Below are 21,147 nucleotides of genomic sequence, written 5' to 3'. Positions count from 1 at the left end.
AAGTGGACTTATTTTTTGTACTCTGTTACTTTCCTCTTTTTCAGAAATGAAGTGTCATAACTATCTTTGCCTTTGCTACAGGTTTTGTGTACGATTGTGAAGTATCTGTGGATTGATGTTGTAGAACTCTGTAACTAAAAACAGGAGATTCCTCTCCAAACTAAGGTCTGCTCTTTCAGGCCAAATGTGGGTGGGTATTTTTTAAAAAGGAATACTACGGGAATGGTTATTTATTGATAGATTCTTTCTTTGTGCTCTTATCCACACCAGCAAGATTGATTTCCATATCTCAGCAGATGCCCTTTGCTGCTGGTTGCTGATAAAAAAACTGAAGCCAGTAGTGTAGGTAAGATCCAGGCATTTACCCAAGCCTTTCAGGGCAAGTGGTAAAAACATCTGAATGCAGTCTCCTGAGCAAAATTTCCAGCTGCAAGTGTACAAAGATTATGAGTCAGGCCCCCTAGATCAGAGCACATTTTTTAAACCTAAAAAGGAAAAGCCTGATTGTTTTTTAATTTCTGACCTGGGTTGCACTTGGGTCATGATTTCCTACTTTTCTCCCAAAACACAGTGGATGTTGCTGTTGCTTAGAAATGAAGAGTCTCGTGTGACCCCATGAGCAAGTTCTTGAGAAAGCCCCCCTGCTTCCAGCCAGGTCCCTAAACAAAACAGTGAACTAGCATTACCACCCCAAGATCTTCTCCCTCCACTGCTGCGCTGGCAACGCAGCTGCATGGGGGAATGAAATGTATTTCTACTTCAGACAATGCCCAAGAACAAGAACAGCTCCAAATAAGCCATCAGGACATACCAGGGACATATGTTGTAGAAAGAGGATGAAGCTATTAAATAGCTCAGCGCTGAGTGAATGCCATTCACCCACCAGTCACAGGGCTGGAAGAACCTGTCTAGAAAAAATAGTATGATTGAGTAATTAGTGGCTGTATCATAAGCCATATGTGCAAGGGGGTCAAATTAAGGCTGCATGAGCAATCTTTTGTAATTTCTGTACTCGTCTGAGCCTTGTCCCCAGTAGACAACAGCTCCGCTTCAATCACCCCAAAAAACCTACAAGGAAAAGAGAGGTCCCGCTCTTCCTGTAAAGGCAGCGGATCTTAACGCTGCGTTACTCTTGTCTCCATCACTCTGATGTCAGACCCCGGCGGGCCGAGGGAGGTGTGTGGGGCCGGGGCGGCGGCGACACCCGCAGGGGTCGCTCGCGCGGAGGCCACGGGCGCATGGCGGGACCGGGGCCGGGGCGGGGCCGCGGTGGGCGGGCGGCGGGGCCGGGGCGGGCGGGAGGCGGTGGGGCCGGGCGGCGCGCACAAGTCGGCCGCGAGTTGGAGGCGGCCGGCGGCGGAGTGCTGGCTGTAACTTGACACCGGGGCGAGAGGCCGAGCGGAGAGAGGGAGCGAGAGCGGCGGCGGAGGAGGAGAAGAGCCCCAGGGAGCGGGATGGTGACCACCTCCTTCCCCTCCCCTTAGCGGCGCTCCGCACCAGCAGCAGCAGCCGCCGCAGCGCCGGGGACTCTCGCCTGCCGCGGAGCCGGCGATGGGGACGGGACGGGTCCCCTGAGCTGCCGGGAACTTTCCCCGCCGCGGGCAGCCGGAGCCGGGCAGGCGGATGGAGGATGCGCTTCCCCCGGCGGGCTGCGTGAGCCGGAGGGGGCGAAGGAGAGGATGAAGAAGAAGCAGCAGCACGGCGGCGGGGACTGCCCGGTGCCCCGGCCCCCCGCGGCGGCGGCGGCGACGGGAGGGGGCCCGGGTCAGGGCGGGGGCTTGAAGAGGCGGCGGCCCCTCTCGCTGCTGCCCTTCCTCTCGCTGCGCGACTACGGCTTCTGCATGGCCGCCCTGCTGCTCTTCTGTTTGGGCTCCCTCTTCTACCAGCTCAACGGAGGCCCCCCGCACTTTCTGCTGGACCTGCGGCACTATCTGGGTAAGGGCAGCCGGCGGCGGGGACTTGTTGCAGCTCTTCCTCACCCCCCGTGGTGGCTGTGCCGGGGCCGCGCCGGGGATGCGGCCGGGGGCAGCCGGGGGCTGGAGCGGCGGGAGGCCGGGGCTTCCCTAGCGGGGCGGTGGGGTCTGACACTGGAGCGGGACTGGCCGGCGGCGCCCCGAGAGCCGAGCGTGGGGGCGTGCCCTCCCAGAAGTTCATGCTGGCGAGAGCGGAGTCCCCTCGGAACTTTCTCAGACCCGAGACTGCTCTGCGCCCCGGGGCGGCTCTTTGTCTGCCCGGTCCCAGTTGCAGAGCGCTTTGCCCCTCGCCGTCGGGTCGGTCCGAGGTGGCGGCGGCGGAGCGGAGGGCAGCGCACCGGGGCATCTCGGGCGCAGCCGCCCGGAGCTGTCAGCGCCTCCCCGGCCGGCGCTGTGTCCCGGAGAGAAGGAAGGGGGTACGGGTGGCCCATAGCAGAAGATGCTGCTGTAGAAATCCAACCAACAAACAAATAAAAAAAAAAATCCCAAAACCCAAACATACACTTTGCATCCATCCTTGTGCAGCAGGTTTGCTTCTGGAGAGGAGGGTGTGCTAGCAGGGTCAGCGCAGCAGCGCTAGAACACTCGATCTCGCTCTGGTGCTTTGCCACAGCCTGCGCAACCCCGAAGGAAGTGCCCGGTGGAGCAGGTACAAGCCCGCACTGTGGCCTGTAGATCTCATCTTCATGCTGACCACAAGTTTTCCCGTGGTTTTTCTTTGTTTCGAGTTTCTACGTCGCTAAATGTTGCTTCCATACTTAGCATGGAATAGAGAAGTTGGGTGAAACAGAGTGTATCGTGAAGTCATGTAAGTACCTCAGTCTGGCACAGCTATTGCAGATGGTGGTAGTACAAGGGGGAATGACTTTAGACTGAAAGAAGGTAGATTTAATTTAGCTGTTAAGGAGAAATTCTTCACTATGAGAGTGGTGAGGTACTGGAACAGGTTACTTAGAAAAGCTGAGGATGCCCCATCCCTTGCAAGGTTCAAGGGCAGATTGGATGGGGCTTTGAGCAACCTGGTCTAGTGGAAGGTGTTCCCTGCCTATCATAGAGAGATTGGAACTAGATGGTCTTTAAGGTCCCTTCACACATTAGTTACTCTGTTTTACTTGTTTTACTTGTCTGTGAACTGTGAACAAGTCTTTGGTGGTATATGCTGCAGAAGGAGAAGCCATAAGAAACCGTGTTAGATTGCAAACAAAAGTACAGTTCTTGTATTGCAAAAAATAAGCTGAAAATCCTTTCCTATGTGTACATATTTTACGAACATCTTAAAAATACAGCTCTGTGTGCGTGTGTTGCTTTACAGGAAAACTGTCCCATGTCTTCAGTTAACTGTTGAGAGGTATAGAGAAGCAATAGGACAAGAGGCAACAGATACAAGTTGCCACAAGGGAGACTCCAATAAGATATTAGGAAAAAAAATTTCAACGTGAAAGTAGCCAAACATTGTAACAGGCTACCCAGGGAGGTTGTAATATCCTTGCAGATACTCAGAACTCAGCTTTACAAGCCCCTGAGCAACCCAAGTCAATTTGTCACTGTTTTGTTGGGAGAATAGGACCAGGAGAACAGAGGTCACTTCCAGATCATGTTATTCTGTGATTCTGCTGTAAAAAGTCAGTGAAAATTCAAGTGAAAACATGAGAAGAAGAAATGCTTTGAATATTACTTCACAAACACAGCAACAATTTTGGCTTGAGTTTTAACAACTTTATTTTCTTCCTTTAATGTTACAATTAGGAAGAAATTCCTGCACCGAAGAGGAAACTGACAAATTTTCCACCACAGAATCACAGAATTGCTAGGGTTGGAAGAGACTTCTGGAGATCATCTAGTCCACCCTTCCCCCGCAAGGCAGGGTCACCTAAAGCAGGTGCCACAAGGACTTCTCCAGGTGGGTTTTGAATGTCTCCAGAGGGAGACTCCACGACCTCCCTGGGCAGCCTGTTGCAGTGCTCTGCAACCGTTGATGTAAAGAAGTTCTTCCTCATGTTGAGGTGGAACTCCTTGTGTTTTAGTTTATGGCCATTGCCCCCCATCCTGTCACTGGGCACCACTGGAAAGTCTGGCACCATCCTCTTGACACCTGCCCTTGAGATACTTATATGCATTCATGAGATCCCCTCTCAGTTTTCTCTAGAATGAACAAGCCCAGCTCATGCTTCTGCCAAGGTAGAAGAAGACTTTGCTTACAATTGATTGAGTTTTTAATGGGATTAAACACAGACTTCTGGTTTTCAGAGAAAAGTTTTTGTCAATTTTTTAGTTTTCATCAAGGATAAATTTTGCTTAGCTTGAGTCGTAATAGACTGCAAGAAACACAGGGTTATTCAGCTTCTTACTTTGTGGCCTTTTGACTGCTTTTCAGGGATCCAGGAAGTAAAATTAGGATCTACTACCTTAATCCCTCCTAGGCAGTAGTTGCATGTCTGCTGGAAAATCTTCTGAGGCCTGCAGATGAAAGGCTTGGAAACCATTGTGTCTTAGAGAATGGATCATGATAATTTTTGTGAGGTGCTCAGCAAGTGCAGAAAAGCCTTTGTTGTGTATGCCTGAACGTGATGAGCCTCTGGGAAAGGAGTGCAGTCTTATTTGAAAATGGTTTGGGGTTCTTTTGAAGTGTAGGATTTTCTCAGGAGAAAGGAGACACATCTATTAATCTCTGTTAATGAATTTCTGTACTTGTTATATCAATTAGTGTAGGAATTTCCTTTCTGTGCCTTGATGACCTGGGATGTTAAGAAGACAGGGACCTGCCTAACATCTCTCACCAGGACAATGGCTGAGAGGGAAGCAGAGTCCTTGTGGTTGGAGTCTCAGTACCTGCTAAGCAAGCTGGGCTGCTGCCTCTGCAGACAAGTGGAACATACTCTGGGTACTAAGGTGCCTGCTTGCATGCACCTTTCTAAATAAAGTTACTTTACACTTCCTTGGTCTGCAGTTTTACTTGGGTTGTCAGAGTTGATCCATGTGGGTGACACTGCTGAACATTTTATTTTTTTGTTTTTTAACTGAGTGGAAGTCTTACAAGAGTGGTGCATACTCCTCAAGGTATCCGATTGGGAAGGTTTGCAAATTCTGAACAATTTTTTTGTAATCAATAGGCTCGTTGTCTTCCAGGGAGCTAACAGAACTGCTTGGAGGGATAGGTATTGGACATCCAGTCCTGCTAACTACCAAAACCCTACATGTGCATCTGTGTTTTATACAGCAGTTGGACTAGTCAAGTTTCATGACATTAAAAAAAATTAAACTTCTTTTTTTTCCCTTCAAGCCACAGATCCAGTGTACAAGCAATTCTTCCACTGAAGTTCTTCCAACCCACAGTTTCTGCAGTTATAATTTAAATCTCCAAACAAAAAATGAGCAGTTAGTTTGCAAACCATGTTTACAGTCTGTAAATTTTGCAGTCACCTTCATTGTATTTAAATCTACAAGAACCAAGAAGAAATAGCCTAAAGGGAATATTGATTTCTCTGTTTAACTACTTTGTAGCCTCCATAGCATGGGGAGGGGTCCTCTTTTCTGACTCTGGGGTTTTTATTTGCAAGTTTCAGTGCATTGCTCATGGTTAGTTATGTTACTGTGGAGGCAATGATTGGAATTTTTTTACCTCAGAACTTGAAAGGAATTCCTAAGTAACAACACAAAACTTCAATAGTGGTCAGGATAGAAATCACACCTGCATTAGGCAGGTGTGTGCATAAAAGAAAATCAAGACAGTGTGAAAACACTGCGCTTGAGAAACTTTCATTTTTTTTCTTAGGGCTGCATCATATGCTGTGGAGGAGGTATAAGTTTATTTGAAAAGGAGTGAAGTGTGAAAGTTTTCTAGTTCTATGAACTTCCCTTTGGAGGATGGGAAGATCAGTGTGTTTTCAGAATATTCAGACTATTAGTAAATTCTTTTTCTCCCAGGCCAGCTTCTCTGACATCTTATCAATATATGTCTCCCTTTTTGTTTGATTGCCATACTGATTGGGGAGAATCCTGGAGAAACATTATGGCAGTTTGTAGGGGAGACAGTAGCTGTATTCAGTATTTCCACTTTGCGTTGCCATCTCTTTTATACCAGAGTCATCTGGAGCAAATGAGAATGGAGTAGTAGATACAAGGCTGTCCTCTGTTGTTTATCCTGTTTTGACTTCAAGCTTATAGTAGTTCAGAGTACAGAAAGGTCTGTGGAAAGCTAATGGTTTCTGCTATCTGTTCTGGATGTGATTCACAACTACACAGCTCAAGTTTCACACTGTAGTCATCCCATCAGGAGGGATCTAGAGCCCTGCTTTTCAACATGAAATTGGTGGGGGCACGGACATTAGTGGGTTATTTCTAAAGAATCTGTGGAAGATACTTAAAAGTGCATCTGTTGTCAGTAGGCTTAAATTTGCTGTATGGGGGTGCATACCAGTCCTGGACCATCTGTGAGCTCCAAAAACCAGGAAAGTTTAAAAACTGCCAGGCTTTCTTTCCAGTAATAAACTGCAGTATTGGGATTTGCACAAATGAGGTCTTGCTTTTTGATTCTGCCAAGGTAATCCTGGCTCACTGATCGAAAACCAACTCCAACAGTGAGAGGAAGTGAGAAGAGTCTTCCCTTAGATGAGTAAGACAGAAATCATAAATCTTGGACAGCCCGGTGGCTTTTGGGGAATGCACTAGAGGCTCCATTCCCATGCAACTGTGGTGGTTTTGCATTGCTTTATTCTCTACTTTGACTTATGATATATACGTGCTTCAAATTACAGAAATGAGAATTTTCAAGGGCTGGTAGCAGCCCTTTAATAGCCAATAAAAAAATAAAATCTTTTGATCTTCAGTATTTGCTGTGCAAACTCATTGTTCATGTCAATTAAAACATTTCCCCTGTTGAACTCCCCAGGAACCTGCTAGCAAGTACACTGGTCTGAGGGCATGTGAAAAATTGCCTGTGCTGTGATTTCCTATGCAAGACAAAAGACTTAAGTGACCAGTTGTGTTCCTCAAACAGTTGCTATATTGCTCCCTACTCTCACTGTTCATGACACTGGAAGCTCTCGGGTATTTTGGCCAGATGGGCTTGGTAGGCTTAAAGTTGTCACAACGACAGTTGTGTTTATTTTAGACACATAGGGGAATATAACCATAATAGAAGCAGAAAGAAATCTGAGTATTTGAGGAGACTGTGACAATAATCTCAAAAATATTTAAAACTAAACAGCAAGGGAAACTTTTTATTTAAATAAAGGTAGTATGAATTGGCTTTATTTTAATAGGGTGTTGTGTTTGGGGCTTTTTTGTTTGTTTGTTTTTGTTTTCTTTTTTCTTGACCTGTCTGACTTTTTCTTGTTAACGTGTTAAGAGAGGGACAAAAAAGAAAAATTGACTAGCCAAAGCAAACAATCAAAGTGACTGTCAGTGTTTTGTATACAAATTTTATTTATAAGCTGTAGAAGGGGGAAAAAAAGTTGGAGGTTTTTTTGGAGGGGAGTTGGTTTGGGTTTTTTCTAAACAATAGAAGCACCTAGCATACTTTATTATTGCAGATAGTCAGCATGGTGCTTTTTCGTGGTCAAAAAGGTATGTCTCAACCAGTTTTGCTTTGCACATGGATCATGAATCCTTTACAGTTTTGAAGGCTCTTCAGGTGTGTGACTAGGAGACGTACAGTCAGGGAAGGACAGGTCTGTGGGTGAGATCTGCTGTGTGGTGACACAATACCCATTTTGAGATGAATATGCTTTTAACAAGGCCCTGGTTATGTTCTCATTGACAGATTTTTTCTGGTTGTTCTCAGGAATGTGTAGTTCTCAAAAGAGCTTTTCTGTACTCTAAAGCATTTTGATTTTTCTCTCACTTTTCAATGGATTGTTTAGTTGCATTACACTTGGAATTTATTAAATTTTAAAGTTCATTAACATTGTAAGGAACTGAAAAGTCAGTTTAGAAGCTACTTTCTAAAAGCCTTGGAAAGAGATGACCTGAACCAAACTGGAAAGTCTGTAGCTATATCTTCCTTAATTAGCTTTTCTGTCCTCTTTGGACATCCTCATTTTGCTATTGTGAAAGCCATACATATTATCTTTTAGATAAAATATGTTTGGATTTCCATTTAGGTTGCTAAACTCTCAAGTTATAAGTGAGCTTTTTTGGAAGACAAAAGAGGTGCCTTGTCTCCAAGAAGCTTTTGTTAGAAGACTGCTCATCACTCACAGCTTGTCTGATTGTAAGATTAACAAAGCTTTGCCTAACACGTGGTGCTGTCAAGGAGTACTCTATGGAGAACCAGAACGTACCTCTTTTTATGACCAAGGTCATAAAACTCAAGCTTTTTCCTTTCAAAAAGATTAAGTAGTCTCTGAACTACATTCTACTGGCTGGCCAAAAACACTCTGTACAGTGAAGTCATAGAAAAAATGCTTAAGATTGTGTGAATGTGTTGTGATAATATTCTAAATATATTTGGAAAAGTGGACAGCATTTATTCAGGGATGTATTTTCTGCTTTCAAATCAGACTCCAGTCTGGGAATTGGGAATTGCATATATGCAGATTTGTACATATTTCTTTTTCATATTGTCAACTTTGTAATTTGACAAGGGATTTAAAGGATTAATTCTGTTTGTGATGCCAGGGAATATTACTACAGCTTTTTCAAAAATTTGTTTATTTTGGTTTGGTTTACTTCTAGGTTGTATGGTTATATACACCTCTAAGAGAGTAAGTCTGGTGGTTAAATGGGACGCTCCACTTGGGCTTGAGGAGATGAGGGATGCTTCAGTTCCCTGCACTGGCAGACTTCATGTGACATTGAACAAATTGTGTGTTAATTCTGTCTGTGTTTAATCGCCTAGATAAATGTGTAACAGAATATGATATTCTCAGCTATTATAGTGGTCATAGCCACAGAAACACTGAAGGGAAAAAGATGCTTTTGATAAATCCTTTTGTCATGGAGTGTTTCTGGCTGTGTCAAAGAGATAAGGCAGACAGTGTTAGAAGGGAGCTCCTGTGTAGACTGAGGCAAAGTCAGTGGTCCAGTTACTTTTCTTTCAAGGGTGTTCACTATCACAGTGTCTGTGCAGTTTTACTTTAGGAGTTATTGCTATAATTGGTTTCCAGTGTCTTATCAAAGGGCCTCAATTTTTAGATGCGTCCCCATATAGAAGGCTTCACGTCCAGGAGAATATAACCAAATCCCTTATTTCTTGTTTCCAGTGGTGCTGCTTAGGCTTCATCTGCAAAAATGAAAGTAAAAATACGGTTTGTTGAAGCTTTGTTCACCCAAAATGATTGGGAAGCATTTTGTTCTCTGTCAGAGGGTGCTTGGTCAAAAGGAATTGTGGCTGCCAGGAGGAAAAAAGTGGTTGTTGCACTGGTTCTCATATTTTCATCCAAAATTAGGGAGGAGGAAAATTGCTTTTGCTTCGTGTTTTACAAAGAATGATAAGCATTGAAGGCTGCCAGAAAGGGAGACTCTATAGCAAAAGTAATTCATACACTTCAACACTCGTAAAGTTCAACACTTAATGCTTTGTGGGGAAAATAAAGACTGTCTAATTTCCCCCCCCCCCCTTAACTCTAGTAAAGAATCTGAGATTAATTAACATCTGTGCTAGCTCTACTGCACTGATTCCTGATAAAACTGTTTTGAATGCAGTAGCGCATGTCAAAATCAACTGTGACAGTAAGTGGAAGTTCTTCGTTTGTTATTTAAGTACAGGTTTCTATTATCAAAATTTGCAGAACATATGATGAAGGTATAAAGAGGGACTTGGTTTTGACATGATTTTTGGTGGGAACACTCTGTAAAATGGTTGAATAGGTCGAATAAGAACCTGACACAAAAGCTTGAAACAATAAATAATAATGGGTTAAAAAGAAAAAGAACAACACATTTATTTTTCCTATTCTCATATTTTTTCAGTATCCTTTTCTCCCCCCCTGTTTCCAGATGATGATTGGTTCTTTCTCCCCCACCTCTTCTTCTGATCCCATCATTTAAATTCAGGCATTTTTAACAAGATAATTTCTGCTGTCTTTTGTGCATAGCAAAAATCTGGAATTACTGAAATTATCTGAGTGTGTTTTGTAGGATAATCACCACAATTTTTTGGACATAAATTTCAAGCACTTAAGAAAGCACTTCTTTCTGGGTTGTTTTCTTAGCTTCATGTGAAAGTACTTGCATATTGTTAGCTTCTGGTTCTTGTAACCTATTCAAGAAGACCACTGCCGGTTATTTTGTTTTCATAGCGGTCTCTCTTTGCAAGGACCAGTTTTCAGGTAAGATGTAAGAGTTTACGTTTTCATCTTGGACTGGACAAACAAGTCTGTTGTAGGGGTTTTTTTGGAAGTTGTGACTTTGCACCTGCTGCTTACCCCTTGTGAGCACTGTTCTAAATTGCAGCGATGTGAAAGAAAGCCCTGTGTTTCCGCTGTTACAAGTACAGCCAAGGGGAGTGAATAGCCAGTCTGTGTGATCGTGTGAGTGTGTGTGAACACACTTACCAAAATAAGCTACTGCATTGTTATTCAGGGCAGATAACTTTTGAGGATGTTTGCAACCCTTTCTAATTGGATTGTCTTTCCTGAAGAACTGGGTAGTAGGGGGAGGTTCCCATCCCCTTTATGTGCTGTTGTATTTTTAGACCAGTAAGTTTTGTAGCTAGGGCTAGCAAGGGTGTAGGGGCTGCTTGTTCATACCATGGGGGCAAGAAGAGGATAAGAATCCTTCGGTGACAATGAGGTTCCTCTTCAGATCTTGCTATAAGATTCATAGCCTTCTCAGCTATTTTTCTGCATTTCCTGTCTTATCATTGAGGGGAGAGAGCCATTTCCAGGTCATTACAGTTTATTATAGACATAGATGCAAGTAGGATCTCTTTTTGGAGATGTCAGTTGCCTGTAGCCTGTTGACATTAACTTGGAGGCGAACACCAAGCTGCCACTGCCTTAGTCACTGCTGCCTTTCCCTGGGCAGCAGAGATACTTGACTGTAAGAATGAATCTGACTGGTGCAGCAGTGGCTCCACTGCTTTTAGCTAATGCTTTTGGTTTGTTTTTTATTATTATTGTTATTATTATTATTACTTTTTTTAACTTTCAAGTGAAAACTGTGGAAAGTGATGACAGATGACTTTTTTTTCACCAAGGAATGTTTTCCCCATCGTTATTGGTGAGCAGGCAAATAGGTTTTCAAACATAACTTATGTTTGTATAATGAGGCATTTGTTTTTTTTTGTTTCAGAATCTGGGTTAGAGGATGTTTGGAGACTGGAGGGGTGGATAGGAAGCAGAGAGCAATTATTTGACTGAAATTTATTTTATTCTCTTGCTCTTTAGAGCGGCACTGAGGGAAGCAGACCCTGTTTTGTTGAAAATAAATGTTTGGCTTTGTTTGTAACCGTGGAAGCACAATGATTAGGTTTGTGTTACGGTTTCTGAGTGCTAATGCTTTAGAAATAGACATATGGATGCTTGCCAAGGCTTGCTACTTATCATACTTAATGATTCAGAGTAGAAATCATCAGGAGACTGGAATGGAAATCATGGTGCCCATGGCAATTTGAGTAAAGAAGCAATGCACCTCTGCCATATGTAAGTAGTATGTTTTAGCACCCCTGAGAATGTTTATTTTAAAAACCTCTACTGATCAAGTGGTTGGTTGGTTGAGTTTAATGTATCTGCCCCAGAGAGAGGATGGTAATATAACATTGTACTCTTACAAGGTTACTAAGTGCTAGCAAGTGACAATTCTGTGAGATGAGCTGCCAGTGTTTGGTTTAAAAACTGCTAGTCAAGAGGATTTGAATTGTTATTTCTACTTTTTTTTTTTTTCCCTAGTGCGGAACATCCTAGACATTTTTGGGAAGGAGCTGGCTTGTTACAACTGTCCTTATAGTTTCATGATAAGTGTTTCCGAAATACATACAATGAAGTTGTTAGAATAAGTGACTGTTTCTTAGCTTTTGCCTAATTTCTACTAGAGACTGTTGTGAAGCCTCTGTTGTTGCTTGGCTTTTGAATGGAAAGGCAGGTTTCTTTGAAGGAAAGTGATTTTCTCAAAGATCTTTATATGATGTTTCAGCCCAGATTTCAAAGCTTGCTTTTGAAATCTCAATTCCAGTTATGTGTCTTTTTACCTTGTAAGATATCCTAAACTTTGGGAATTCTTGTGTAGAATAGAGTTTGCGCTGTTTCTCTGAACAGGTTTTTTTTGTCTATCCGGAATATGAAGCTGTACACTTTTGCTTCATGGCAGTGAGTTGTGTTGAAATGGACATGAGTCCGGAAGGGATTGGGGCAGGTGGGGAGATGTGAGAAGAAACCAAGCCTTATGATGTTGTTTCAGAAAGCGTTTCATAATTATCTCACAATATTCGAGTTTTGGGTTAGATTTCAGATTAATAACTGTGAATATCTATAGTAATTGATTAGTGTTATTATGCCTGTGTTTATCTCGTAGCAATTAGTAGGAGAGAGCATTAAGTATGACCAGCATCAATGTGCTCTCTTTATTCAGTCTTTCTGATGTCTTTTCTTGTTGCCTTCCAAGATGTAAGAACATCCTTTTCCTTCTGCTCCTCTTGTATTTACAGGTAGTTGCCCAGCCCTTTTGTTAATCTGTTCCTCTACAATACTAAACCATGTTTAGTAGCTGGTGAATTCCCAGTCATGTATTGCTGGTGATCCTGCTTCCTTCATCCAGGTTTTCTTTCCTCAGTGACTTGCATTATAGAGCAAATACTCTTGCCTCTTTTGCCTGGTCTGCATTTAGAGAAGAGCCATCTGAATCTGTGTGTTGAAAATCAGAAGTAAGTGGGATATTAGAAGATGTGTCCCAGAAGCAGCCTATGCCTTTGCATTCTCAAAGGGTAAGGAAAAACTAATGAGGTACTTTGAAATGCACAGAAAGATCTTAGAGGTCCAATGTTGGTAGACCCCCTCTCTATAAGTTTGATGAGATTATAGGTAGAAATTGCATTCAGATTGGGCAATACAGTGCCAAGAAGAGTTTTTTAAATAGGAGAGAACTAGTAGGGAGAAGTGGGTACAGACAGGTGCCTTGATCAGAAAAGTTACACAAGATTTAAACTGTGTATGGCTTATCTGTAAGGTCCCAACTCCTTTTGGAGGTTCCCTCTGAAGTCAGCATGGTATCTCCAGACTGGTATCTCAGACAGTGGTGTCTCCACAGACTAACAGAGGCTACTTATGTCTTTACAACGACAGAGCCCCTGACTTGCACAAAGTGAAATGCTTGAAGTTTGGTGGGAAGAATCTGGGTTGTCATGGTACTTGTTCTCAGAAACATTGGTTGACAACCAGTGGGAGGCTTCCAAAGAGGAGAAGGAGAAGGATGAGGAGTGTGGAGAGGAGCCTGGAAGTTAAATTAGCTAGATGTTTAAATAGATAGGTCATCACTTCATGTCAGTGGGTCACTGAAACCTGAGTTCTTAGGATGCATAAAAATAACAACCGGATAATGCATTGGAAAAATAGCACTACAGGGGGTATCTATTCCTGCTTCATGGGTGGACTTGGTGCCATGTTTGTTTCTCCCTAAGTCTTGCAGTTCTATGAAAAGGGTGTGTGATGACAACTTTGATATAATCTGAAAAGTTGCAGCAGATATTGTAAGGCAAAGGCTGTGAAGTTGCTGACTCTTCAGTTCTTTTCATATCTGCAGCTGATTGTCCTTCTCCTAACAGAACTCCCCATACAAATGTGCAGATTTCTTTTTGTGTTGCCAGTTGGGACATAGCACAATAAGTAAATTGGGACAAAGAACAAAGTAGTGGGGTCCATGCTCTACCACCTGTGTTTATTTGAGTTTTTGGAGGGGATTTTTTGTGTGGTGGTTTGTTTCAGGTTTGGTTTTTTTTGGAGGGGGAGTGAAGGGTGAGGGAAGATTATTTGTTGGTTTGTTTGGGGTTTTTTGGTGGTTTTTTTTCCATAATGTCATTTTGGTCATCATTGCATCATACACACACATACGCACAGAGATATATATGTATATACACATTTATATATATATATGTAAAAGCGAATGGTAGCAAATGTTGGCTACCATTAGGAACAGGCATGGAGACAGGAAAGAGTGACAGCTGGCTGCAGTCTGAGAATGCATTGCCACACACTGTCTGAGGAAATGTTAAAACCAGAAGCAATTTTGGAGGAAAGAGAAGTTTTGATCTTTTATAAAATCAAAGAGTAGCTGCTGTAGATACACATCTCCTGATTGCTGAGTATTTTCAAAGCAATTTAATTTTCTGACAGAACTAAATGATTTTTCAGCCACCCTCACAGAACGGTTGAGCTTGGAGGTCATCTGATCCAATCCCCTGTGCTCAAGCAGGGCCACCTAGAGCTGGTGGACAATCTCCTGGTGGCTTTTAAGTGTCTTTGAGGATAAAGACACCACAACCTCTATGGACAACTTGTGCTAGTGCTTGGTCATCCTCACAGTAAAAAAGTGTTTCCTCATGTTCCAGAGGAATGTCCTGTGTTTGAGTTTGTGCCCACTGCCTTTGCTTCTGTTACTGGCTCTGCTGCCTTCTTCTTTCAGGTATTTCTGTACCTTGATAAGATCCCCCTGAGTCTTCTCATCTCTAGGCTAAGCAGTCCCAGCTTTCTCAGCCTTTCTTCATATGTGAAATGCTTCAATCCCTTCATCATCTTCATGGCCCTTCGCTGGCCTCCCTCCAGTACTCTCATGTCTCTTGTAGTGAGGGGCCCAGAACTGGATACAGAGTACTCCAGGTGTGGCCTCACCTTATGGACAAGGGAACCTGATCCGAGAATGTGTGAGGGAAGTCCTTTGCAAAGCAGGAGATTCTTAGGTCTTTTTCAGCTCATATGTGAGGCAGAGAGGAATCTGAATAAATACCATGTACTTGCATATGGTCTTTCTGTTGAAGATTTGTTTCTTAAATTGCTTTTTAGCTGATGGAAGTTCATATTGAAAACTGAATAATATTGCCGTTGTTTTGCATGGGAAGGAGCCATTCTCAGAAGTGTGATTAAATGAAAGCTGAAGCAGTAAATGCTTTCTTCTCTAACTGCAAACTCTCTGCCTTGCCTCAGTAATAATGAGCAAAACCTATCACTTATTTTCATCCATTCAATAATATTTTTCTGGAGAGTCAGTCAAATTCAGAGTGAGTTATTTTATCTTCTGATAAACAGCCTTACTCTATTAAGCCTGTTGCATTTTCCCCTGTCCAGCTTCGAATCTTATTCTTGTCTTATCTAATCAATGAAGCAAAATTTGGCAAAGCTCTAGGATTCTTTACAGCTCAACAGTTGTCTGTATTTTGCACTATGCTACATGGAAACAGCTGACAGCTTCATTTTTTTTTTCCTCTGGAACTCTTTGGTTATGAATGTTACAAGCTGAAAGAGTTTTAAATAGCATATTGTATCTTTCACCTTCTGACCTCAGCTCAGATACAGTTGAGATTGACAGTAACTGGATCTTATTACCATCCTGAGGTGTTCAGTTAGCTGGGTGCATTAAGTTGATTTAGGTGGTTGTGATACCATTGTTGGCACTGCCACTCCCCTCTTCGCTCTGCTGGCTCAAGGGTACTGCATGTCATGCCAGTGAGAGTGTATAGCAGCAGTGGAGGATCCAATGGGTTTTATCTGGTGGGGATCTCAGTGGGCTGGTGCACTTTCCTCCCTGTATCTATGTGCTGTGGTTCTGGGCTTGGCTGCCCATGTTAAGTGCAAGAGGGACTTGAGATTCAGAAAGATGTTACTGAGGGTTATAAAGTTTGTGGGGGAAATGGACCCAACTGTCCCCAAGATAATTGATGTGTATAGTGAATTTCTTTATACTACCCTGCTGCATAGATGGAGGTGTGTGTTTGGAGCTATTGTATAAATTGATAAAATTCTTCCTTACAATAAAAAAAAAAAAAAAAGGCAGGCTTGAAATTTCCTGCTGAAGCGTCATAGAAAAAGAAATCTTTCCATCTTCTGCAAAAGCAGCTGCTAAGTGTCCTTCTCGCTTCCTCTTCCCTCTGTCACTCCTGACCTCAGAGTACAACTCTGTGTTTTTTTATCCTCATACAGCAGTTTTCATCTAGCATGTCAAAGAGGAAGGTATTTATTAACACTTTTTTTATTTTTTATTTGAAGGGTACAGAGAGAGGGTGTGCTTTCTTGGTGTTATTTGGCTGATCAACAGCAGTATCAAGAATAGGGCGAAGATTCCCTGCACTCTTAGAAGGGTGAGGGTTTTCCCAGAAATCTTTGCAGCATGTCCAACAAAACAGTGATGCTCAGCAACATGGAAAGTCTTTACTTACCTTTACCTCAGTGCTTACCTGCCTCTCCTGGCTGGGGTGGTTTGAGTTTGTACAGTCTGTGAGGTTCATATCTGCACAACATTCCTGAAAAGTAATGAAGTTGTTTTTCTGGTGGGGTTTCTGAAGCACAAGATGGTTCAGGGATGTGTGAAACCAGGTCTAACAAAATGTGGAGCAGCATTTGCCCAGCAAAGCCTCCATTCAGCCCAGGTAAGGAAACTCGTATTTTCCTGTCTGTGAGTAGCAATTTTTAGAGTCTTTCCTTGCCCTATGCCCATTGCTAGGGAGGCCTGCTACTGCAGAACTGTTTGTTGAGCTTGAGACTCTCAAAATGAGAGGGAACCATGTGGGAGTGATAGGTGGGAAAAGAAAAAGTGGGCTGAGAGAAGGACAGGTTGCTGGGTAAAAATTTCCTGATTTATGCTAGAACAGAATATCTTTTAATGTATTCTGCTTAAAAGGAGCTTGCAAGAGACAGGAATAGTACTGGGGGAGCAGATAAGTGATAAGTGCATGTTAAGGAGCCTATTCCTACTGAAAAGTATTTCTTGCTGCTTTCTACAGCTGTCTTCAACACCTCTGTGGAATTTTCTCACCCAAGCCTATACTGTGAGTGGAAAAAGTTGTATTTGTGGCATGGGTAAATGTTAAAACAGCTGCTTTATATAGCCAACACAGCTTAAAAGCCGTATAGTCAGCTTCAGAAATGTTTCCTTAACTTACTTATTCTGAAGACAGAAATATTTTTAATACAAAGGACCTCATAATGGAAGTGAGTTGATTTGTTCATGTAAATTTTACCCATCTGCTAGGCCCTCTGGTAATTTTTACCTAAAATTTTACATCCACAGTTTTCCTTAATTCTGTGGTAACAGTTGTTGCATTGTATGAGAAAAATTACCAGAGAACTTGTTCTCATTACCGTGTCATGAGCACAAAATAATTATGAAATTTTCAGGCAGATTGGCTAAATGGGATGCTCTAGCTCTTTGCTCTTGCAGCATGATTGTGTTTTGGCTCACAAAGCCTGAAAACAGAAAATTTTCATACAGACTACTCTGGATATGCATCCAAGCTTGAAATCTAATTGTTGTTAGAAATAAATGTGGTGGTCTCAGGCTATTCCTTTGTGAATATGGTCAACATCAAAGAAAGTAAGAAACCCACAGTGATTAAATATATGGTTAAGTCTGAGTTAAAAATGATGGGTCTAGCTATTCAGCTAAATGTAATATGTAATATGGTCCTGGTTAAAAATATTTCCTTTCTCCTACTCTATAAATAACATTGTAAGTATCGTTTATAGTTTCTCCAAACGCCCATTCTTCAGTTTTGTTCTAGACTGTTTGCACTCCTGATTTCTGACTGCATGGGATCTGCTCACTGGCAAGACATCTCTCCTATTTTCAGTAAATCTTTTATTTGCTTTAGAGGCATACCCATGTAGAGAATGGTTCATGGATTGCAGAACTGAGAAATTTTTGTTCCTGATTTCTTAGTGCAAATGTGTATGTTGTATTTGGTCCTGTTGCACAGAGGCTTGCAGTACTGTGCTGGTCATAGATATAGTTTGGCAAATGCTCTGGCTCGACTGGGAAAAGAGTTTGAAGAGAAGAACAAGGAAGGGGAAAATTGTAAGCATTCTTTCACTTTCCTTCCTTCACTGTGTTTTTGGACACTTAGAATAAAGTGATGGTAGTGCTAATGTGAGACTTAAGGTGTTCAGACTCCTGAAACTGTACTTACTAGTAAACCTCAAACAGCAGTTTATAGGAAGTATAAACTTGTGAAATGTTCTTTTGTGTGCTCTTGAATGCATTACTATTTCTTTGAGAAAGAAAAAGAATTGCTTTACTACCTTAAAAATCCTGGAAATAAAAATAGTTTAGAGTTGGGAAAGCAGTAAGCCACTGAAGTCAGAGCTTGCATTGATGGTTCTTTTGTTAGTCTTACCAGCTTCAGTCTTTCTGTGACACAAAAGTTAGATTCCTGCTGAGACTTACAGTTCAGTAGAGCCTGATATTTATTTTCTTTAACTAGAAATAACATAGAGTGTGTGACCAAAGTAGGGTTATTATACTGGCATATATTGAAATTTCTAAGAATTTGCATTTCATTATTTAATATTATTTTATTTATGCAACTCTATCATCTGTTTGTTTTGTTTGGAGTTCAGTCTGTAGTGCCATATTTTCTTTTTTAGGAGGAAGGCATGCTAGATTTATTTCTTAAATAGTAATTTTTTGCCTGCGTGTTTTTTACTATAGAGGTGGTGCAGAGCTTAGATGCTGCGTTACAGGACTTTTTCTGTAATAGGAATAAGAGATAGCCTCCTTCTGGAGAAAACAAGATCAATAATACATGTGTGTGAATATATGTATGAAAATAGAAAAAATATTCTAGGTTGCACTCAGTTTTATCAATGTGATGAGGATGCCGCTGTTCGTGCATAACATAAAGCTGAAGCATGTATAATAAATTGTTTAAACCCATGCTTTCTTCTTTTCCTTGCTACTTGTCAGTATTTGTGTCCTCCTGTTGAGGTAAAAATGAGTAAGGAATGGCCATAACACGTACCATTGATCTCCTTTATCCATGAGGTTCAAATGAGAATTTTTTGATGATGTTTCTCCTACATCTGTGGTAATAGATAGCTGGTACTGAGCAGGGATTGGAGCAGTTAACAAGTTCTGTGTATAAGAAGAGTTAAATAACCCAGTAGATTGATCCAAAATATTTTCTGTGTGTTTTATGCAAATTTTTATCAAGGTGAAAATGGCCAGGTTGTCTGTGAATGTATATACCAATGTACCTATGAAGAAATTGGTATGAGGTGCTGTTGAAAGTAACTTTGGTTTCTCTGGGTACTTTTCTCTTGGTATTTTGGAGCTTAGACAGCAATGAATGTGCTGTATACTTCAAAATGCTTAAATATTTTCATAAGTTACTACATGTGAATTCACTGATGACTTTCTGGTAAGATCTGCATTGAACTCTCCCTAGCAGTATAGAGACATTGTTTGAGCATGCAGGGATTGGGTCAGGACAGCCAAAGTCCACTGCGATTGAATCTAGCAAAGGATGCAAAGGGCTCCTACAAGCTTATCAGCAGCAAGAGCAAGAAGAATGAGGACCTGCTGCTGAATGGGGACAGAAGAGGCTGAGGTACTTAAAGCCACCTTCAACTCAGCCTTTACTGGTGAGATTTGGCTTCAGGAATCTCAGGCAAGGAAGACTCACTACCAGAGTCGCATTGTTCTCAGTAACACTCAGTGAAAGGACAAGAGACAGTAGTTACAGACTGAAATACAGGAAATTCCAGAAAACCCTTTTCATATGGGGGTGATTGAATGCTGGCATAGACTTCCCCAAGATACTCAAAACCCATTCCTGAGCACTCTGGTCCAGCTGGCCCCACTCCAAGCAGGGAATCTGAGTGGACTAGAGGCTCTGTTGAGGTGCCTTCCCACACCACCGTGCCAAGGGGCTGTGCTCCTGGGTATCATGATGTGTGCTGTCCTTTCAAAAACTTGATTAGGAGTAGGAGTGAAAAGTCAGCTCTAGTGTAGTGTGGAAAAAATGCATCTTCACTGGTGCTACGAAACGAAAAGGCATAGAAAAAGCATTCATCATACTATTCTCTATTTCTCACTGTAGATAAGATTTTATAAAATTAAGACTTTGAACACTGAGAAGAGTTCACTCCATGTAGCCAGTTTTCAGTATTTGTGGTACTGTACTTTATGTGAAGCTGTTTAGACTCCTGCATATCTGTACATTAAGGAAAATGGACATGTCAGACATGCTGCTGATTAGTGCCAGTTCTAGGAATTGAGGTTGGGTCCTAGTATCAGTCTCCATGTAAAGTGGATTGATAAGTCAGAATTGCATGTCACATTTACAAATTACTTCTAAGACTTTAATTTTTTTTCCCAGGACTCTGGAAAATTATTTTCTAGAAGTTGATTAATTGAATATGGAAGAACGTAATTTTTGTGTTGCAAATGGAAAAAGAGACTACTTGACTGCTAATTATATAACTTTAGGCACTTGGAATCTTAGTTGCTCATTCTTTTAAGCTAGAAGGTGGAATATGCTGCTGCAAACTTTTCTTGATCATAGTGTTCCTTGCATAGGTTTCTTTCAGTGGGTATATAAAATCTACCTATTGTCTTGCATCGTGTCACTCTCAAAGAAGGATATGGCGAGTGATTAAAGAGAAAAATAAGTAGTGACTTTGGTAAAAAACATGAGTTTGTTTTATACACAGGTAAATATCCAGTTGGACTTCAGTCTAGGAATCAAGATAATTTATGCTGTAACTGAAAATGTCTAGAAGTACTGTTTGATTAGCTTCTGTATGTATTCCACAAAATGAAGTTTTTCCAAATAGGGTTTTAGATAATGTGTCTGAGTGTGAGGGAGAAAAAAAGAGAATAGGTAATCTAAGAAAGGATGTATATGGTCGTGTTGGGAAGGGAATGTTCCTTGGCAATTCCAGTTATCGTTTACCACTTTTAGCACAATTGCTTTTTTTCCCCTTCTTACTTGGTATGTTTTCCCTTTTGGGTCAGTAGGAGAGCAGTTTCTTAGAACAGAGTAGTAGTACAGTAAATCCATTGTGCCTCTAGGACATATTAACTTCAAAAGATATGATGCTTCAGTCTCCTAGTGAAAGTCAGACAGAATCTAGCCTGCTTGTTTGTTGTTTTTTTTTCTCTGACTCCAGCATGATTCTATCTTGCAAAGGCGTGGTCTAATTCTTTCAAGTGAAAAATGTTGAAGCAGATTTGTTACGATGAAATTGATACCTCTGGCAAGTTGGATCTGATTCAGATGACTGTGCCAGGGATGGAAGTCGTGAAGCTTAAG

The 21,147-nt window shown here is 41.8% G+C and overlaps 1 protein-coding gene across 6 annotated transcripts in view; it reads left to right on the top strand.

The window, feature by feature from the left end:
• The first annotated feature begins 1,491 nt into the window (after window positions 1-1,491).
• The window catches only part of UST (uronyl 2-sulfotransferase), a 224,599-nt gene continuing 204,943 nt past the window's right edge, over window positions 1,492-21,147 (top strand). For 5 of the 6 annotated variants that reach the window (XR_003532016.1, XR_003532017.1, XM_027669862.1 and 2 more), the window contains exon 1: window positions 1,588-1,935. Coding sequence is in view for 4 of the 6 variants with exons in the window: in XM_027669862.1 (XP_027525663.1) it covers window positions 1,680-1,935 (256 nt within the window). In the remaining 2 variants the exon portion in view is untranslated. Of the gene's footprint in view, window positions 1,936-21,147 lie in introns of all 6 variants that reach the window. The other variant, XM_027669880.1, reaches the window with a different exon arrangement.

Source organism: Corapipo altera, unplaced genomic scaffold, assembly GCF_003945725.1.
Source record: "Corapipo altera isolate COAL_440 unplaced genomic scaffold, ASM394572v1 2b, whole genome shotgun sequence".
NCBI classification, from domain to species: domain Eukaryota; kingdom Metazoa; phylum Chordata; class Aves; order Passeriformes; family Pipridae; genus Corapipo; species Corapipo altera.
The sequence above is the reverse complement of the archived record's forward strand: the minus strand, read 5'-3'. Positions and strand labels throughout refer to the sequence as shown.